General features: G+C 43.1%; 1 protein-coding gene across 1 annotated transcript in view; it reads right to left on the bottom strand.

The window, feature by feature from the left end:
- Window positions 1-6,694: 6,694 nt before the first annotated feature.
- LRGUK (leucine rich repeats and guanylate kinase domain containing) overlaps window positions 6,695-19,600 on the bottom strand; it is a 53,075-nt gene continuing 40,169 nt past the window's right edge. The window contains exons 18-21 of the mRNA XM_074825506.1: window positions 13,426-13,560; window positions 11,237-11,266; window positions 7,902-8,071; window positions 6,695-7,494 (exon numbers count right to left, since the gene is read on the bottom strand). Coding sequence (XP_074681607.1) covers window positions 7,343-7,494; window positions 7,902-8,071; window positions 11,237-11,266; window positions 13,426-13,560 — 487 coding nt within the window. The 3' untranslated portion in view covers window positions 6,695-7,342. The remainder of the gene's footprint in view (window positions 7,495-7,901; window positions 8,072-11,236; window positions 11,267-13,425; window positions 13,561-19,600) is intronic.

Raw genomic sequence — 19,600 nt, 5'->3', positions numbered from 1 at the left:
AGAGAAGCTGTGGCTGCCCCCTCCCTGGAAGGGTTCAAGGCCAGGTTGGACGGGGCTTTGGGCAACCTGGGCTAGTGGAAGGTGTCCCTGCCCAGGGCAGGGGGGCGGGGGTGGAACTGGATAATCTTTAAAGGCCTCTTCCAACCCAAATTACTCTCTGATTCTATGAACGCTTTCAATCTTTCCTCAGCACATCGCAGCCTGGCTCACCATGGTGGGTCAGAGAGAAACAAGGGATATTTTTTTTTTATTAAAGCGAGAGCAAAAGCCTTGAACTCCTTTGGGAAACACGATGAAATCCCTGTCACTTCCAAGGTGTAAAAAACTTGCTCCTGCTACTAAATTAAATGAGCGGGGCAATAGAGGGATAAAGATGTCTCTGTAAATCACTTGGAGCCACAGAGTTCATTTCTGTTCAGCATCTTTCATTATAACAATCGTAAATCAGCAGTTGGAGCCCAAGAGGGCAAGAAGGTGGGATTTATTGATGGGGGAAATCTGGGAGGGGAAGAGCTCAGAGGATACAGAACCTTTTTTTTTTTCCCTCAAGCGTAGCCGAGGCTAACAGATCTCTGATGGCACCCTTCCTTCTTTGAAAGCTCTCCAAAGTTTGCTGGAAATTTTTACTATTTATTATTACTTTTCCACTTCCCTACAGTTATAACCAGCCGGCTTTCACCCTTCGCTCCCCCTCTCTCCCTGAGCAGCTGGAAGATGGATGCACTGACCCTGCATTGACCAAAGGACCTCAGCACAGGGCAAGGGGACAGTTAATTTACACCTTTCCAGGCTGAGAGGGAGGAGGCAAAGCAGGAGCATCACGGCCCCATTTCACATGTAGGAGGTGCTGGGGAGAGGCCAGGGGAGAGGCAGGTGACATTGTCTCTGCTGGGAAGATGCCTGTGGTCGTGCACACCAAGACGAGGGGTTAATCACAGTATCCCAGAATCATTCAGGTTGGAAAAGACCCTTGGGATCATCGAGTCCAACCATCAGCCCGACTCTACAAAGTTCTCCCCTACACCACATCCCCCCACATCTCATCCAAATGACCCTTAAACACACCCAGGGATGGGGACTCCACCCCCTCCCTGGGCAGCCTATTCCACTCTCTGACCACTCTTTCTGGGAAACATTTTTTCCTCATGCCCAGTCTGAACCTCCCCTGTTGCAGTTTAAAGCCGTTCCCTCTTGTTCTGTCACTAATTCCCTGGGAGAAGAGACCAGCACCAACCTCTCTACAATGTCCTTTCAGGGAGCTGTAGAGAGTGATGAGGTCTCCCCTCACCTTCTCCTCCTCACACTGAACAGTCCCAGCTCCTTCAATCTCTCCTCACAGGATTTATTCTCCAGGCCCTTCCCCAGCTCGTTGCCCTCCTCTGCCCTCGCTCCAGGCCCTCGAGATCTCTCTCATATTGAGGTGCCCAAAACTGGACACAACACTCCAGGTGTGGCCTCACCAGTGCAGAGCACAGGGGGACTATCACCTCCCTGCTTCTGCTGGTCACGCTATTTCTAATACAAGCCAGGATGCCGTTGGCTTTCTTGGCCACCTGAGCACACTGCTGGTTCATGTTCAGCTGCTTTGGGCCACCAGAAAGACCCTGGGTGGTAAAAATTGCCTGGGTGGAAACAGCCCCTGGGCTGGTAGCTTGGTCCCCTCTTCAGAGGGCAAAAAGTAGATTCTGTCACACAGTTGTGACACCTGGTGACACATGAACTGCTGCAGAGAAAGTCAGCATTGCAAAGGGACCTAAAAAAAGCAGAGATGTCTTCTATCAGGACAGGAGGGGAGGAAGCAGTCCCGAGAGCATCATTCCTGCTGTGCTGGTGGCTGCTTCAACTCTTGAGAAGAGGAAGAAATACCCCAACCTGCTCTGTCTACCAACAAGACCGTTGGCTTGTTGGTAGATCTCCATTCCGAGAGCCTGGAAGACACCGTGGCTCCTTGAGTCCAGTCAGTCGGGAGGGTGTGCAGTCACGCCCTGGCCATGTTTCAGAGGGCCTGAGATCCCACCAGCTGGGTGTGATCTCACAGAACGCAGGCACTGGGGGTGGGGAGCGCTGCGTTGTGCCCTGCCTTGGAGGAAGGTGGAGTGCAACACTCGGAGTCAACCAAAAATCAAGTGAGAGAAGAGGAGGAGAGGACTGTGGTTCTTCATAGTCCCCACAGCTGACTAACGGAAGGCCAAGCGTGGGATTAATGCAAGGAATACCACTCCTGGCTGCTTTTGAACCCCACGAAGTCTCCAACAGCTGGGAAACCATCCTTCTGCTGGAGGATTTAGGATGTCACTCCACCTCTACTCCGGGCAGGGGCTAACTGCTGTGAGCCACTGTGCTGTTACCAGCCAGGAAAGCACTGGAGATCACAGAATCATCTCGGTTGGAAAAGCCCTTGAAGATCCTCCAGTCCAACCATTAACCTCACCCTGACCGTTCCCAACTCCACCAGATCCCTCAGTGCTGGGTCAACCCGACTCTTCAACCCCTCCAGGGATGGGGACTCCCCCCCTGCCCTGGGCAGCCCATTCCAATGCCCAACAACCCCTTCTGCAAAGAAATCCTTCCTAAGAGCCAGTCTGACCCTGCCCTGGCACAGCTTGAGGCCATTCCCTCTTGGCCTGGCGCTGGTTCCTTGTCTCAAGAGACTCATCCCCCCTCTCTGCACCCTCCTTTCAGGGAGTTGTAGAGGGCCATGAGGTCCCCCTCAGCCTCCTCCAGATAAACCCCCCCCCAGTTCCCTCAGCCGCTCCTCGTATGACATGTTGAGATGTGGGTCTCAAGAGAAGATCTCTTCTCTGGAAGGACCCTCAGCATGGGGGATTTTTCACTGTGGAGCCTTCATGCGTCCGTGATGGACATCATTGATTTACCCCTTCATGCTTCTACTTGCTCTGAGGTATGAGCGGGGAAAAGCATGAATGATAAAAATGTCGGAGCCGCCTCCTCCTCCCTGCAGGAAAATGAAATTCAGCCTCAGCTACAACGGTTCCTCTCCCTCCACCTTACAGGAGGCAGAAAAAAATATCTCAGAAGCTTGAAATATTTTGTGAGGGTTACCGAAAGGGTACAGCCAAGAAGCAAGATTTAGTGCAGAGCTTAGGCAGGGTCTGCAGTACTGAGCACCCCAGGGGCTGAGCACTGGGGCTGCAGGGCTGACTCTGTACCAAGGCGCTCCTGCTTGAGCTCCGACCCCACAGACCACGGGGAGAGGGTATGCGACTGCAAACGCAACTGGCGATGGAAGTAACAACTGGTAAATGCATGGGGGACCCAAAGGAGTTTTTAGGGCTGGAATTATTGAAGCTATGGAGTAGAAGTGCGGGGTGAGACCAGGGAAAGACCCACTGGGTCTCCTTCAAACCCTTCACTGGGTATCCCTTGAGTCAAGGATGCAAAGAGAATCATGGGCAGTTGGTGTAATCACACCGAGCGGCAACTGTCCTCACCCCCACCGCGGTACTGTTAAAAAAAATTATAATTGGTTTTGACAGCTGCCAAATTAGCAGCATATTATGCAGCATATTCAATTAGACAAGCTCCCGAGGGAGCAGGCAGAGGTAGTGGGGCAGCCAGACGCTGCTGGGACATGACGTGGTGCTGCAGGAAGGTACTTCTAGAAATGGATGTGCGTGCTCTGCAGAGAGATAAACAGCCCTTTGGTCAATACTGGCAACTATTCCCCATCTGCTTCCAGAACATGCTTAAAAAAATAAAAAGGTGCAGCTGCTGGATTTGCAGTGGTCTCACCAGCAAGTCAAGCCTCTACCAGTGGTTTCTAGCTTCTGGGGTTTCTAGAGTTCATAGCAATGGGTTTAGTGGTGGAGGGAGGCAGGGAGATGGTCAGAGTACCAAACCAAACCAAACCACTTTGCACCATTTTTTCTAAAAATGCAGCTATTAATTTGGGGAGCAGGTACTGGAGAATCTGAGGCACCACGTATCTCCTTCTCTCACCTTCTACCAAGGCGGCAGCAGGTTGCCCTGACTGCCTGTGCACTCTGTGATCATCCATGTAGCATCTCTGCCTCCAGCACGCGATATGCTCCGCAGATTCGCAGGAGCAGCTATTTATGGGCCTATTCTGCAGCCCCTGGAAATCTTCACTGAGCTGCGCATCAAACTTTTAGCTAGCAAACTTCATAGCCTCTCTCTCAGGCACAGGTCTGTATTAAAACACCATCCCCTTATGTCTAACGAGCCCGGCATTTCTTAATTCAGCAGCTCCTTGTCCTGCAGCATCTGTGTTGTAACTCCTTCCATGTTGCTACTGGCCTGGGGGAGGAATCAGGATAAAAAAGCTGCCCTTGACTTCCCAAAACACACATGCATAAGCAAAGTCTTCTCAGCTTCACCTCAAAGACCCAGCGTTCGAGCAGAGATGCAGGACTCCTGGGTTCTGACCCGACTCCCGGAAAAAAAACCTCATGAGATAACACAAATCATTGGAATTTCTGCCTTGATTTACTGGTGTGTAACACAGGGCTCCGACACAGCCCGTGTGATAAGCGCGCAGCTACATCCTCCGGCTGGGAAAGCCATTTGCAGTCACAAGACAGCAACCACAGTTACTGATTTTATTGAATGTTGAATGTTTAATTTAAAAAAGGGAAATTAAACAGCTTGTTATACTCCCCTCTGTAAAATTCAAGACTCAGAGACTTGTTTGACTATGACTAACTTAAGGTGTTACTCTGCTGTAATCCAAACACGCTTCCTGCCAATAAAAACAGAGTTCCCTGAAACAGCCCCGCTTTTATCTGCCAGTCTATAAATATATAGGCACCAAGTTACAAGTTCTGTACTTTCAGCCAAAAATAAACACTCTAAACTAAAAACGACGAACTGCAAAGCTTCACAATCTGCTAAATGAGATGTAAATATTACATATCGGCAATCCAACAGCACTTCTGCCTTCAAACTCGGCCAGATGTTTCATGCTTCAGGGTGCAGTAGACAAAGGACAGGTCAGCCTAATGCAGTTGGTTTTGGAAACCTCCTAAATTGGGTTAGCAATTCGATCTGTGGTCTGCTGGGGACTGGGAAGAGAGCAAGTGAGAGTGTATGGCTGTAAAAGTTTAGGGAGGGAAGGCAAGAAACTTAATATTTTGCTGAATTGACTTCAGCAAATTCAGCTTCTCGCCGGTATTTTAAAAATCCCACGTCCTACTTCCGTGCAAGGTCCTTATCCCCTGGTCTGCATGTGTAACCCCACTGAACGTGCCACATTTGGAAGCATTTGAAAGCTCAGGGCCCAAGGGACTGATTGCAAAACGGGAGATTCTCTGCAATCTTCATTGTCTGATACAAACGCCAGTAAGCTAACCAATACCCTGGTCACAGAAGAACAAATGATTTCTTTTTACAACTGGGAAATAAGAGTAACATATTTATACCCCTCCTGTATGCTCAGCTCTATATAATCAAAATAGAGATACAATTCCTGTGCCGGAGAGTTTAACATTTAAGACTGTTCCTGTAAATATGAGTAGTTTGAATCGCTGCGCTCGCTCGCTGCGGACGTACAAGGCTTTTGCAGGAGCACACCCTTCAAGCAGAGGAAATTCAGCACAATTCGGGGATAACTTGTCATGTTTTGTTCTGTTCTACACAGAAGGGAGTAACTGCTCCATGGGAAGAGTGGAGGGCTGGGGCTGATGGGGGAAGAACTGTGCAGAGATGGCAGCAAAAGGAACGAGATGCTGACATGGCTGAGGTATCACCCACCACCCACCGCCCTTATTTTCCAGACACACGTACGTACCCAGGCTGCCGTGCGGAGCAATCTAGGTACAAGGGTTCCTGCATTAGTGTCCAGGAGAAAACTGATTTATCTGCACGGACTGTACTACCTTCCTCATTTAAGCGAGGAGGTGTGATCACCCCTGGCTCTGCTGTCTATGAACCATGAGGTACCTTGTACGTATTCATTAACCGTGACACTGTCACCTGTAAAACAGCAAAAACTGATACACTCATCAGCATCCACGTCAATTAACTGTGCAGCCAGCTGTAACAGCCAGGCCAGCTTCTGCAAAGGTATTTATAGAGGCAAAGCGGCCATGAAGAGCCTGGTGGGATTTGCTGAAGAAACTGTGGAGGCTGGGTAGTTATTCGGTGGCAGTCAGGTACCCCCCTCGCTGAACTGCCTTGGTGAAAAACCCATTAAGGTTGAAACTGCAGCTTCAGTTGCCTGAACTCTTTCTGAACCCAGGCCACGGAGCAGGCTTGCTTTTTGTTCTGCCAAAATCAATGATAAAAAACTGGTGCCTCGGAAGAACTGTTGTTCTTCAGCTTGAGGATACAGCCAGCTGCTATACGGAAAGGAAACTATTTAATAAAGACCTGAGTTGTTTTACAGGCTTCACTGGAATTTAAGGTCAGGCTATCTAAATTTATCCGTTACTTACCATGAGCTGCGTTGCTTCGTTCAGTTCATCCTATTTAATCAACAAAAACCCCTTGGCCACATTGTGAACATGCACGGTGAGGTAAACCAGAGCTCTTCCACGGATGTGACTCCATGCTGTGGCAACGAGTCACGTCGTCTTCTGTGCACGCAGAGACCTCCGAGGACCCATGCTGTAATATGAACGGCAGACGCCCCTCCTCGGGGGAAGTTGCTCAGGCAAAGGGGCCCCACTATCTGTTCTGTAATTAGATGGTAATGAAAATTAATCAGGACAAATGTTAACTTGACAGTTTTATTTACTTGTCAGAGCTCTGCTCCACATACAGAAAAACAAATCTTCACGCACTACTTACAGCTTCAGCTAGTTCTCAATAATTGTACAAATTTTTTCTGATGACTCCTTACTAGGTTGTTTAGATACACTTGCAAATCAAAGAATTATGTCTCACCTCTTAAAACAAATACATTTTATTAAAAAAAAAAAAGACTTGGAACTAGTTTTCACTCCCAACTTAACTCTGAACATTTCACAAAATCCCTCTTCAAAATAATTCACTAGTCCTACAATATAGACAATATTATCAGAGGCCCTGATGCTTCCAGACCTCAATTAAATCTATAATATAGGAGGGGAAGGAAAGAGAGAAATTAATGGAAGATATGGTCATGTGGCTGTTAGGAAAAAATCTACGCCATTTCCCAGCTGAGAGTGCCTGGGGAAATAATTTCTAGCTTTGGGAAATACAGAAATTACTTTTTAATAAAGTTAAAAATAAATAACTTCTTTGGGAGAGTTAATCAGAAATGGATTTAGAAATAATATTTGATAGACTTTGCTTTGTTGAAGAGAAATATATCAAAATCAGTGTTCCTGTTCAACAGAAAGATTCAGTGCAATCATGACAAAGACTTGACTAGTAGTGGCCATCAAGGGTTGGTCCTCTTCCGCCCAGATGGGATTGGAGGTAGGACTGGTTTGGAGTGGGATCCTGGCCAGGTGATGAGCTGAGGCACATGAGAAGAACCAGCCTTGGACTTGCTGTATTTTCTCTGAAGATTGTCACTAGGGATTTCAGTCTCTGCAGAAATTACAAATAAATGAAGAAGCACTAAGAGGGTGTTTGTTTCAATGAAAAGTCACAATTTCCCACAAAACATAACTCCAGCTGAAAACCCAGTGTTTTGGGGAGTGAGGAAGAGTAATATCTGTAGGTAGTCTAGTGACTGCTTTACCTCATATAGATGGAAGAGTAACTTTATGCCCAAGCAGTCACTATTTTTAATTTCTCCAAAGGTTCATTGAGAGAAAGCTGCTTCATTGAGTATGTTGCATTCACACTGTGATGATTCTGCCACATCGTAACATCGCTGCTCGTAAGAGTGTCATTACCAGAAGCATGAAGAGGCTGCCCCCGTCACCCAAATGAAGCTATCAGCATTACAGTAAGATGCACAACCTGAGCGAAATTGTTACTTTGGTTCAAACCTTTCAGTCTATCCACTCCATTTTCAGCTCCTCTTGGGTCTTGATGCTCAGCTTTGGCATCTTCAGTGAGGTGAGAATGGGGAACAGGGGTCCAAATGGGCAGGCCTTCAGCAGCAGGTGCACCAGCTGAGATTAGGAATCGTCCACTAGCAGGACCAGATTCTCTGGAGCTGAGAGGGGAAAACGATTCATGCTTTAAAATAGCAATAAAAAAAGTATATGCACCAAGTCTGACAGTACTACTGATATTGCAGTCACACAGCTCAGTCAAAAGTCAGAAATAAATCCCAGCACTTATCAGTTACACAAAGCTTTTTCACACATTACAATTCTCCCGAAACTTCTCGTGCTAGCAAACACAACTACTGCCTCTCTTGTTTTTAATTTATTGATTTAATTAATCAATCACACAGACAGGTGCAATAAAGAAGTTCACGCCACACAGTGAATCAGCTTCAGATCTGAGATCAGAACTCAGAGCATCTTGTTTCCAAAGCTGTGGTTCAGCGCTGCAGACAATGTTCCCTCTTGGTGAGTAAAAGAAAATACGAATTGCCTTGAAAAGAAGTGTTTCTGTAGTACTCCAGTGACAACACAGACCATGAGTAGCCATTTACCAGTGGGTAGTAGCCAAGGCACCCCTGACCTGTTAGGTCTCTTGGAGAAAATCTAGTCAAAGCCTAAGTGGTCATAACCACCATGTTGTAGCTTGTTCTGATAAAGGCTTCCCATTGCCATCTATATACTATATACTTAAAGAAAAGTAAGGAAAAGGCCTTGATTGATATGAAGAGATCAATAACTACCTGTTTAATGCAAAACTGTAATATATTTATGCAATGCTTAAGACATTTCATAATGTCTCTCTTTGTACAGAAAGGACTGTTCTGGTCTAGGTGAGAGAAACTGATTCATAGATTTATGAATCTGGGAGGAAGTTCAAAGATTATCCACCCTGACCTTATCCATGGTGCAGGTCAAAGGAATTTCATCCTGTAATTCTTGCAAGGAGCTTTTAGTTTGTGAGAATACTGTGATTACAGTGTTCTGGGGCAAAGAAAGTAAGTATTTCAGTGGTATTTTAATAAATCCATACAATAATAAGAAAGGATCATGACTAATGAGATAAAACAGTGTGGTACTCCCGTAAGAAACAGGCAATTATCTTGTCACTAGATGTACTGTGGAAGTCTGTGAGAATTTTGCCACTGCCTTCAAGGAAAAGGAATATTGTATCTTGTAATGTACAGAGAGCTTGAGTCCTCCTCTGAGGCCCACTGCGTCCAAGGATACTCATCAAACACAGAATGCTCTAGACAAGTGCTTAACCCTGGTTGTAATCTCATTTTAGCTGCTTATAAGAGACACCAGGTGCAACTGTGGTAGGGATAAGAAATTACTAGGAGTAGTAAATCCAGGCTCAGTATAAACAGCAGCTTGGACTCTTCAACAACATCTATTCCAATTTCTAAAAGGCTGACAGCTTCTGCTTTTGCTTCAGAGAACAGAGCCACACATTTGCCTACAAATAAAGGCTAAAAATAGACATATAGTTAGAATTAACCCCCTGTGGATCTCTAGCCGCAACTACATGAATGTGTGTGTTAAAATCCAGCATCCTAAGGTGTTCAGCAAAAATCTTCATTGCCTTTCTCCCCAGCTGTCCCTTTCTTAAAGGGCAGAAGACAAGGTGAACTGTGGGAAATAATTTACCTACCACTTGTCAGGGTGTAAAGGGAAGGTAGGTACCCAGGCTTTTCTAGTACAAGTGTGATAGGAAACATTTAATTTAATGAAGGTTTCTTGTAAAACAACTCAATGAGAATAACATCAAAAATAAGTGGGAAAACTAGAGTTTATGAGGTCTCCACCATCTAGATGTCCAAGGTATCCGGGAGGGGTGAGGCCGAGGAGGTGAGAACCTACCTCTGCTTTGTGCTTTTGCCAGGTGACCTGTAAATGAGTTTGGGTAACCTGTCTTTAGTCCTTCCCTCGGCACAGAAAAGAGAACTTATAGGTGAAGCAGGCATGTGTCCTGACTTGAAAGTTTTTCCTCTAGTAAAATTTCCCAGTCAGCTAAATGGAAAAGAAATGAAAAACAGGAAGCTTAAAAAAATCCAGTATAACCCCATGGAATAATGAGAGAAATTTTGTATTTAGTGCACACAGAATCCATATGTGAGTAATGAGTTGAGGAGTAAAGCAGTGGACTGCTATAGATTCTGTTTTGATTATGGTTGCACTGGACTGTCAAGCCCTAATGTCTGTCATTGCACATAATGTCATAATATTTCAGGTGATGGATGTTTTTCATTTGATTGTGTTTGGCAGGAATGGGGACGTGCAATTAAATATTTGAGACAGTTCCTTGTTGGAACTGGTCAATGGTAGGTGAGATTCTGACTCCACCCTCAAACTTGCAAATAATGAAAGTATAGTGACAGATTAAGAAGTGAAGTTTCTACTCTCCAACTCATTATATTTTGCCTCTCCTCTCTTCTCCTCTCCTTGTTATGCTGTAAGCAGATCATTTCGATATCCTTACAAACACCTCTACTGGTGAAAGTGAGTAATGAAATACAGCAGACAGGGACCCAAAGAATTTATCATTGCCTGTGGTGAGTAGCAGTCCTTTAAAGCAGTTGTAAGATATATTGCCCTAAAGGACCGCTACTCACCAAAGGCAATGATAAATTGCTTAAGCCTATGAGTGAAAACAAATGGAACCTTAGGCCAAAAAAATCCACACTTTCATGTGCGGGAGAGTTCAGCCTCCAGCAGAGGACTTCAAAAATCTCTGGAAACTGGCACGGTATTTTCTTTTGTGAAGTCAGGAAAGACTAGGTCATCATAGGTTATTTCTAAGGAGGAGACCATAGCTATGGTCTTAGCAATGGAAAGAAGCCATGGATGTAATTAGAAACTGTCCTGCTGAAAACTGCAGCTCAGTGGGCAGATGTCCAAACAAAACTTTTAATTTTCACTCCTGAGTAAATGCAAGCAGGATCATCTATTTCACTTGTAGAGCAGAAGTAACAGAACTGCAGGATTTGACTCCAACAAGTGTTAGTGATGTAAAGAATAATGGTTGGACTGGATGATCTTCAAGGTCTTTTCCAACCTAGACAATTCTGTGATTCTGTAATAATGATGCTGGTTCCACCACAGCTCAAGCTTAAATAAAAACTGCCAGATTTGAGAAATAATGCAAAAAATCTGGGACCTGAACACAGTATTGCCCAGTGAGATATCAGACTAATCTGCTGTCCCTGATCTTAGAAAACAAGATTTCCTTCATTAGCTGTGCCTGGAGGTTAATCCATTCATGCTCTTACCCCTTGATGGTTTTTTTTACTTTACTCTTTCTTCCATTCCAAAGGTTGAAAGCATAAAATTGGAGAGAAAGAAAAAGAAAATATTAAACCACCTCAATATTCAAACAAAATCACTACAGGTTTTACTGCAATACTTCAGAAACATGGGATTTTTTTCACCAATACTTCAAATGCATCTATACAACAGCATTTCCATCAATCACGCTTAGAAGCAAATTTCTTCCAAACTTTCCATATTTCCCTTGCAAAAGGATTTGACATGACTCTATACAATTTTGCTGTAGGCTATGGCGCATGCACAGAAAATGAATCAGATTAGCAGTTTGCTTTTTCTCTCCTCACAGTTGTTTTGCCACTGTGTTATTAACAGTGCTAAATGAAAACACTGCTAAAGTCAAAACACCAAAATGTGGTGGAGTGGAAAGACATATTTATTCCCATATGCGAAGGGTAAGACCTTTACAACTCATCATAGCTTCACAGTCATTTGAGTTATAGGTCTTGCCTCTTGCTGGTAAGGACAGATGATGCATAATCCCTCAGCAACCTATTATGCACTCAGTTTCTATCATACACTCACTCTGTTCCCCTTCAGCACACTCCACCGTGGCACAAATACTCAGGACAAATGAATCTGCAGAGGCCTATGGTTTCAACCTTTTTACAGCATGCTAATTAACTACTTGTAATTACAGTGGCAGGTAGTACATCACATAGAGGGAACTGGCAGTCTCTCTAGGATATAAAAGGAACACTGAGATTTTTTTCAATAGCAAGTTTAGCTAAGAATTCTGCTTCGCAGATGAGGAATAAAGTGAAGGGGTTGAAATCTTATAAAGATGCTCAGCATTTCTCATCGGTCTGGCTTAATGTGAAAAGCTGCCTCATGTATGTTTAAGAGGTTATTTAACAGTGATTTTTTTTAAGAGATGTGAAAACACGTAGGTGAAAAATACATGGTATGGTTTAAATATAGCAGGAAAGGTACCTTGGTTTGTATGGAATGAGAACAAGGTATCAGACATGGGATTGAACCCACAATCAAATTCAAGTTTACCAAGAGCCAGACAGCACGGACATCAGCTCACTTTAAGTTACAGCTCTCAGATGAGCTTTGTGGTAGGTTCCAAAGAGTGAGCAGAGCATGGCTACAAGCACACACCTATTTCCTAGAGTGGATGGGGGAGCTGGTGTGTTCCACTTCACTAGGCCATGCTGCGTGGCATCCGGCTGCTTCTGTGTATCCCATCTGGGCATGAGATTACAACAGATGGCCAGAAGAGAGGAAAAAAAAAAGTTTATCCAGGATACTGCAGAGAAAGGCCGCAATGTCACTCGCCACAACAGCAGACAGGCTTGTTGGCAGCCAGAGCTCAGATGTACTTATGAAACAAGACCATTAGAGTAAGTAACAGCCATCCTGTAAAAGGCATTGTGGATCCACAGAGCAGGTCAGAAAAATACAGCCTGCTTCGTAGCTGAAGGCCTAAAAGACATCAAAGGTGTAGCCTCTTCAAATTTTATTCTATCCTCACCTCTCTACAAGCTTTAAATGAGATAGGAGTTGTCACCTTGCCATACCTCACAGGCTGTTTAACTGTGGTGCAAATAAATGAAAGTGTTCATCACTCAGGAGCAGAGATGCTGGACAAGGTGTGAAGCATTGCAGCAATGGCTGAGGTAGTAAGAGAAGGTAAAGGTACTACAGAGCTCAGTATCCTGATGGGGTCTGCTTTTATCACGGATAAGAGTTTGAAGATCATGATATCACCCAGAGCCTCCCAAATGGTATTCAACAGTAACTATAGTAACCCTCTAAAGAGAGAATGAGAAATAATTCTGATAGCAATATCTGGTAATTTTGTTTAAAAACATATTTATTACTCAAGCTCTATATTTCTATACCTGGACCCAGTTTCTTTCAGCACCTTTTTCCCTTCAAACATCCTCTTGACAGAAAGCTCTTGAAATTCCCTTTCTCTGTATATGAATTATGGTGCCTAAGTGAAACCATTCCCATGAATGACAAGACTTTGTTTTATGCTGCAGCGACACATGTTTAATAAGGCTGTTGATGTCACAGATGAGACAACTGCATTAGCTTGGGAAATGGTTTTAGATCTTGCACATGGCAGCACTGACCTTCATTCCACCCAGCGATGATCTGCTGTCTCAGAAACTGAACTCACCGGCTCTCTGGGTTAGTCAGGGCAAAGCTCTGGTCCTGGGTGATATTTCTTCCATCTGGGAGCAGAGAAGAATGTATTGTTGGTTCCAGGAATTGTTGACGGGAGCTGCTCGGTTCAGGAGTGACTGCCAGGCCCCTAAAATGATACAAAAAGAAAAGAAAGTGCTTGTTACACACATTTGTGTACTGTGATAGCAATAATGAGTGCGTAGTGAGTTCACAAGACCTGTTCAGATGGAGGGAAGCGTTATCCCCAATGGGAGAGAAGCAGCAGTGAGTAGTTGGGGGTAGTAATCCAGGCTCTGTTTATAGCCAGTAGAGATGAACAGTCACAGCTACAGCATGAATAAACTCAAGCTTAAGTAGATGTCTAAAGCAGGCTGGATGAATCACTCTCCAGTAAAACAGAGCAATGTAGGGCAACTTGTTCAGATAAAGACATTTTTATTAAAGACACCCAAAATTGGGTGAGATTAATCCCACCCCTTGTGACTAACTCACAAGGTGTGAAGTTTCATCTTCACTGCCGTGCATAACAGCTAAAAAAAAGCATTCCTGGTAACTGCAATATTGGCACCACTGCATTTATAGACTCAAACCAGAGAGCTAAAACCAAAGAGATGCAGCATTGAAGACTGCCAAACATGAGAGGTCCTTAAAGAAATGCTGAACTTAAAATTACAACACTTGGAAGATTCCATACATCCACTCCCTGTACCAGAGCCATCCCACCAACACACCTCAACTGAACTGAAGGAATCTGTTTAAGGGCAATGAGCCTCCGTAACTTTTGCGTGTGCCATTTTCTAGTTTCCCTAGGAAGCTTCTCAAGAACATTTTTAACTGCAGAATTTGCAGTTAAACATTTGCAACTGCTGAATGCTTGCTCCATGGGAGAAGCTAGCCTTTTAAGGAGGGTTAATATCTTTTCTGAAGATGTTTGGAAAAAAACCCAAACTGTTGAGTTCTTCACCAAGCTCTCCATCATGCCCATAGGCCATTAAGGCAACAAGTACACCACTGCCATTTTCCCACAGGAAACAGAGAGGCTGGAATCTCAAACTGTCTTTTCATGCCTCCTCATCTTGCCAAAGCAGGACTCTGCCCTGCTGTGGGTCTTCTGGTGCTTCAGTGATGAGGCTTTCCTCACTCCTCCTCAGAAATCAGTCCCTAGCCCAAGACACTGCGTTGCAAGCAAGGTTTTTCTATTCTTCATCTTTAAATTTCCCTTTGTTTAGTCTCTTCTTATTAATACCTATAAATAAAGCTTCCCTAGTGTAAGGCCTCAAGCTGTTTCTCTGTCAAGCAACTGCTGGCTGGTAATGGTGTTTGTTCGTTATCAGCTCAGATCAAAATCTGAACCAATTACACAGGAGAAAGGGTCTGATTCCATTAATGGCCCCCAGAGCTGAGTGCTTTTAGAAATAATTTCTTGTAAAATCCACATCATGGAAATAAAAAAAAAAAAAAAAGCATAAAAGAAAATTTCTCACCAAAGAACTCTGCTCAATATATAGCACAGAAATACACAGTCTGGCAATGGAGGTTATAAGAGTCAAAGCAGAAATGTGAAGACAGGATTCAAGGGCACCCCTCTAAGTTCTGGGTCACCACAGGAAAATGAACTCTACTTCCTGGAGCAAAGGTTTGGATTCAGAACCTTCGACCCAGTCTCAGAAGCTACATCTCAGATGATAAGTAAACCAAGTTGCCTGACAGCTAAGAAGAACTATGCATAGTTAAAGGTGTTATAGGGATGTCTTTTCACCTTCTGTCTCTGCACTAGATGTCTCCTTTACATCGCCTCTCAAGTTTTGTTTTTGTACTGTCATTATAGGTGTTTAGGCTCGGAGTGTAATTCAAATTGCACCAGGATGCCTCAGCTCAAAATCAAAGAGAAGCAAAACAGGCTGAAGAAGTTAAATAGCACCCTGTGAAAAGGCATATCCATGTAGTTCAGAACAATGTCCTAGTTTTGTCATTGAGAGGGGCACAGAATTAAAACTGAAAAGCAAAATTACATTGAAGTCAGAGGTTGACTAGACAAGAGGGTCTGCAAGACATGAAGGCAACCACATGCATGCAAATCCTATGCTCACAGCAAGCAAATCCAACCTGAAGAGAGTGTCTCAACCAGAGGGAGACCACGGACCTTCTCTCTTCCCAGTTCTGGCAAGGAGCTCCAGTGAAACTCTAAAGTGTACGAATTTCTTTCAACTCAGAAAAGCAAAACTGCGTGTTATAAATTCTCCTCTCAGTGATGCCTGCTCTTGCTTACTCCAGTTCTTTCAGCAACATTTAGACGAAACCAAGAAGTTAATCATCAGCTAAAGGCCTGATTGTATGAGACTTCAACCCAACCCCTTATTTATTACCCTCAAACACACAGACAACTAGTGAAATTATGCAGAGCAAACCACCAAACGTTGCTTGTACATTATATTAGGCAATGAGACATCAAAATAACTTTAATTATACCTGCACACAGCCATAGGCAAAAAATAAAGAGGCCAGGTTTTCAGTAATTTGGATTTAAGAATCTAAATTTATGTAGATAACCCTGCGGGGCTGCAATAAATAAAATAGGTTAGATTCTTGTGTGACACCACTTTTAAAATTTTCGAACGCATACTCGGGAAAATTGAGCAATAGATTTCAGTTTGGATTAAAGTGTGTAATGATGAGATTAAGCATTAAAGAATCTTTTAATATTTACAGATACACAAGAAATTCAAAACAGCTAGTAGTACCTTAGGAACTTCTTTGCATTTTTGGCATCAGTTTCATATATTTGATAGAATTTAGATCCACTCTGACCTGAAGTAGGGTTCTCTGCAGCTGTGCTGCTCAAAAGCAAGCTGAGCTGCCTCTGCCCTCTGCCATTTCTGGTCTACAGCCACCTATTTACACTCTCAGTCCTCTCTCAGCATGATGCCAGCTCAAGTGGTTCTTCAGAGAGTGGGGGAAATTTATGTGGCTGAAAAAACCAATCTTTTTGTTTGGCAAAACCTGATCTGTACCTTTATCCAACTCATCACTAAGCTGTATGACATTGGAGCCAGTGGCAGCACAGAGTGGGCAGTGGAAGAAAAGGAAGGGGTGGGTGTGTATGAGCCAGCACTGCCACTAAAGAAACACTAAAGTTACTGAATTCTTCCTTGTTGCGTGACAAAAAATGGCTCGACGCAAAAAAGTCTACTTTGCATTGATGCCCCTTTTCAACCCCAGAAATCAGGATATAAATCCTCAAATAAAACACTGCTTTAATGGAGCTACTCATATAGTTTATACCATTAAAATCTAGTCTGACAGCTAAAAAAAAAATATCTTCAATTCAAGCCAGACATTGTAGAAACTTCTAGCTAATCATATTGGTATTTCTATGTGCTAAAAATATACATAATCAGTTACCTGCATACTTCACAAATTTGTTCTTTTTAAATTATAATCACCTGCTTTTTAAAGTACTTGTCTTATTTTGCTTCAGGTTACCTGCAATGCCCTCAGAACAAAATTTCATTCTATAACAACTCCATCGAGCATGGCAAGCATGGACTTTCCTCTTGAATATCCCAATACAATTTGAAATTAATCTGCTTTAATGAACTTCCTTCCCTCTATCTGCCCCACTTTGCTCCACGATGTCATCTCCCCAGGGGCACAACAAAATGCATGCTTGCTTCTCCCAGTCACAAGTCCGTACCTTGTTCAGTCAATTCTAACTCCAGTGGATGTTCAGGGTAAAAATGAGGTTTTACACTGGAGTAACTGTAGCAAGGGCACATATTCTTTTCTCTTTGCTCCTCTAGAGGAGCAGTATTCCTCAGCGAGGAGTGCTATAGCAGCAAGCTTACTACATCAAGATTCATCAGCTGAAACCCTGTATAAGGCCTGATGTGTTACCAGTGAAAAAAAATAAAATTTTTTCATAAACAGCAGACTAAGTGGACAAAGTACATTTACGCACTGCTGCTGACAATGAAAATAAAGAAAAGGCGTATCGTGTTCTAAATAAAAATTCATCAGAACAAAGCTGATAAGATTAAATAATAGGCAGCAAGAGTTTTTTTTTAAAAACAGATTCTAAACAGGCATGACCTATCCTATTTATGTAGCCATGTAAAAAGAGAATTAAACCCCTCCAAATGAAATACAGCATGAAAGAAAATAAAACATGGGTATTCCATAGGAGAGAGAAATCTGGGAAGCACTAAAGCTGAGCTGGATCTAGTCATAACAACGAGATGAGATGTCTAACCTGGATTTCTAATGCAAGATGGCTGCATGACAAGATTAGTGCAATTTTTGAGCAACTTATGTGGAGACAATGAGTATTGTGCCTCAGATGCAGGCGATAGTGTCTTCTTTGTCAGCACTTGTTGTAGGGACACCTGAAATACTCTGGATTGGTCAATTTTGAGAGTTACAAATTAGAATTTATAGTAATTTACTAAATTATTTTACTAAATAGTAATTTACTGTAATTTACTAAATAATTTAATAAAGATCTACTGAATTTACTAAGCACAGACTTACAGAGAAAGATGAAAAGACATTACAAAATGTAAATAAGAACCATGGAAAGGCATAAAACAAGATAATAGTCTAACTACCTCAAAATTATTTGGACGCTGCTGCTAATATTGCTACGAATAATGAAATAATGAATTACCATGTGTCAGCTGAGCCGCACAATCTGTGTACAAATTCCTTGCTTGGCTCTTGATAAAAGCTACGAAGATCCACATCACCTTACATTTCCTATGGGCTAGGAGCGTGCACAAAGATGGTCACCACAGCTGAGATGACATGCAATAACCTTTTAAGCTCCTCATGACCCAGGTCCATGTTTATATACTGAAAGAAAGATCCATCAAACCCTAGGTGTGCTTTTCCAAGGTGAAAGCCCCTCTCTTATGGGTATTTAAGACTTGATTCAATTCTGTGTAAACAAAGATGCTCAACAGAACCACCATAAATTTGCTGCTGGACTGGACTACATGACCTACCGGGTTCTCTGCTATCTAATTGCTACATTCCAGGATTCAGATTCTCTCTCAGAATTTCACCCATTTTATAGCATTCATATTTATGGCACCTCTTGACTTAACCTCTTGAGTGGAATGGAGTGTTGTCTACTCTTGTCTCCAACTCTGCTGAGCACGTTCTATCCCTTGAAGCCTGGTAACTGCAAATGCTGACTGGGGGTGACAGGATTTTCTCTCACGTGGCTGACAGCTCTGCCAAAGCAGTCTGGTACTTAACTCTAAAATCAGCTTCCAGCAAAGGAGTATCGTGGAATAAAGGGAGCAAGAGCAACAAACTATGGCAGGCTCAGATGAACAGTTTACACTGCAAGACTAAATCAAACCCAAAACATTTAGCAAAAGAAAACACTGATTTCCATTTTTCTTCTCATTTCAGCATGATTTAAAATGAATCTATCAGCTACTTAAAAAAAACCCCTTTTTTTCTAAGTAAAGATTTGGAAGATGCATCATAATTATGCATCTCTGCCAGTAAGCTTCTGCCATTGGTTTCTAGAGACAGTTTAATGCACTAGGGTTGTTGTTTTTTTTTTTTCTTAAGCAGTCAATCTCCAGATCTTGTCATTGGAATGATTTTCATCAACACATCTGGTATGTACAATTGGTGACTGCATTTGTACAGGCCTGAGATGAGCTGAAAGGTGTGAACTTTTCTATTCCTTCTGATGATTGCTGATTTAGAGGCCTGTGTGATCCTTTGTCAACACTGTGAGCCTTTTCATGGCAGGTAGGAAAAGCAAGAAAAGAAGAATTCAGATTAGGAATACTTATACCAGGGGAAGGCAGGAGTGCCACAAAAGATCAATCAAAGAAGGTACATTGAGATTCATAGACTTTTAACACCATTTTTGCAGGGCTGTGACCATGAGGAAGAAGGGAGAGAGTCAGACGAGATAGGATCCATTTTCTAAAAAAATAATTTAAAAAATAAAATTAGGAAGTTGAATCAGCTTTCAGAAATTCTACTTTAAACAGAGATACCACAGAAGAGGTACTGCAGCAAACAACCTTGCACTGAGCACGGCTGTGACTTTCCAACATTAATTACTAGTTAAAAACACGTCAGAGACTGTGAGCTGCCAGAAAAATGATCCTTTTCTGCTCTCTCAGAGAAGACACATATAATAA

The sequence above is a fragment of the Strix aluco genome, chromosome 5, assembly GCF_031877795.1.
Source record: "Strix aluco isolate bStrAlu1 chromosome 5, bStrAlu1.hap1, whole genome shotgun sequence".
NCBI classification, from domain to species: domain Eukaryota; kingdom Metazoa; phylum Chordata; class Aves; order Strigiformes; family Strigidae; genus Strix; species Strix aluco.
This window is presented reverse-complemented; position numbering and strand designations above follow the sequence as displayed.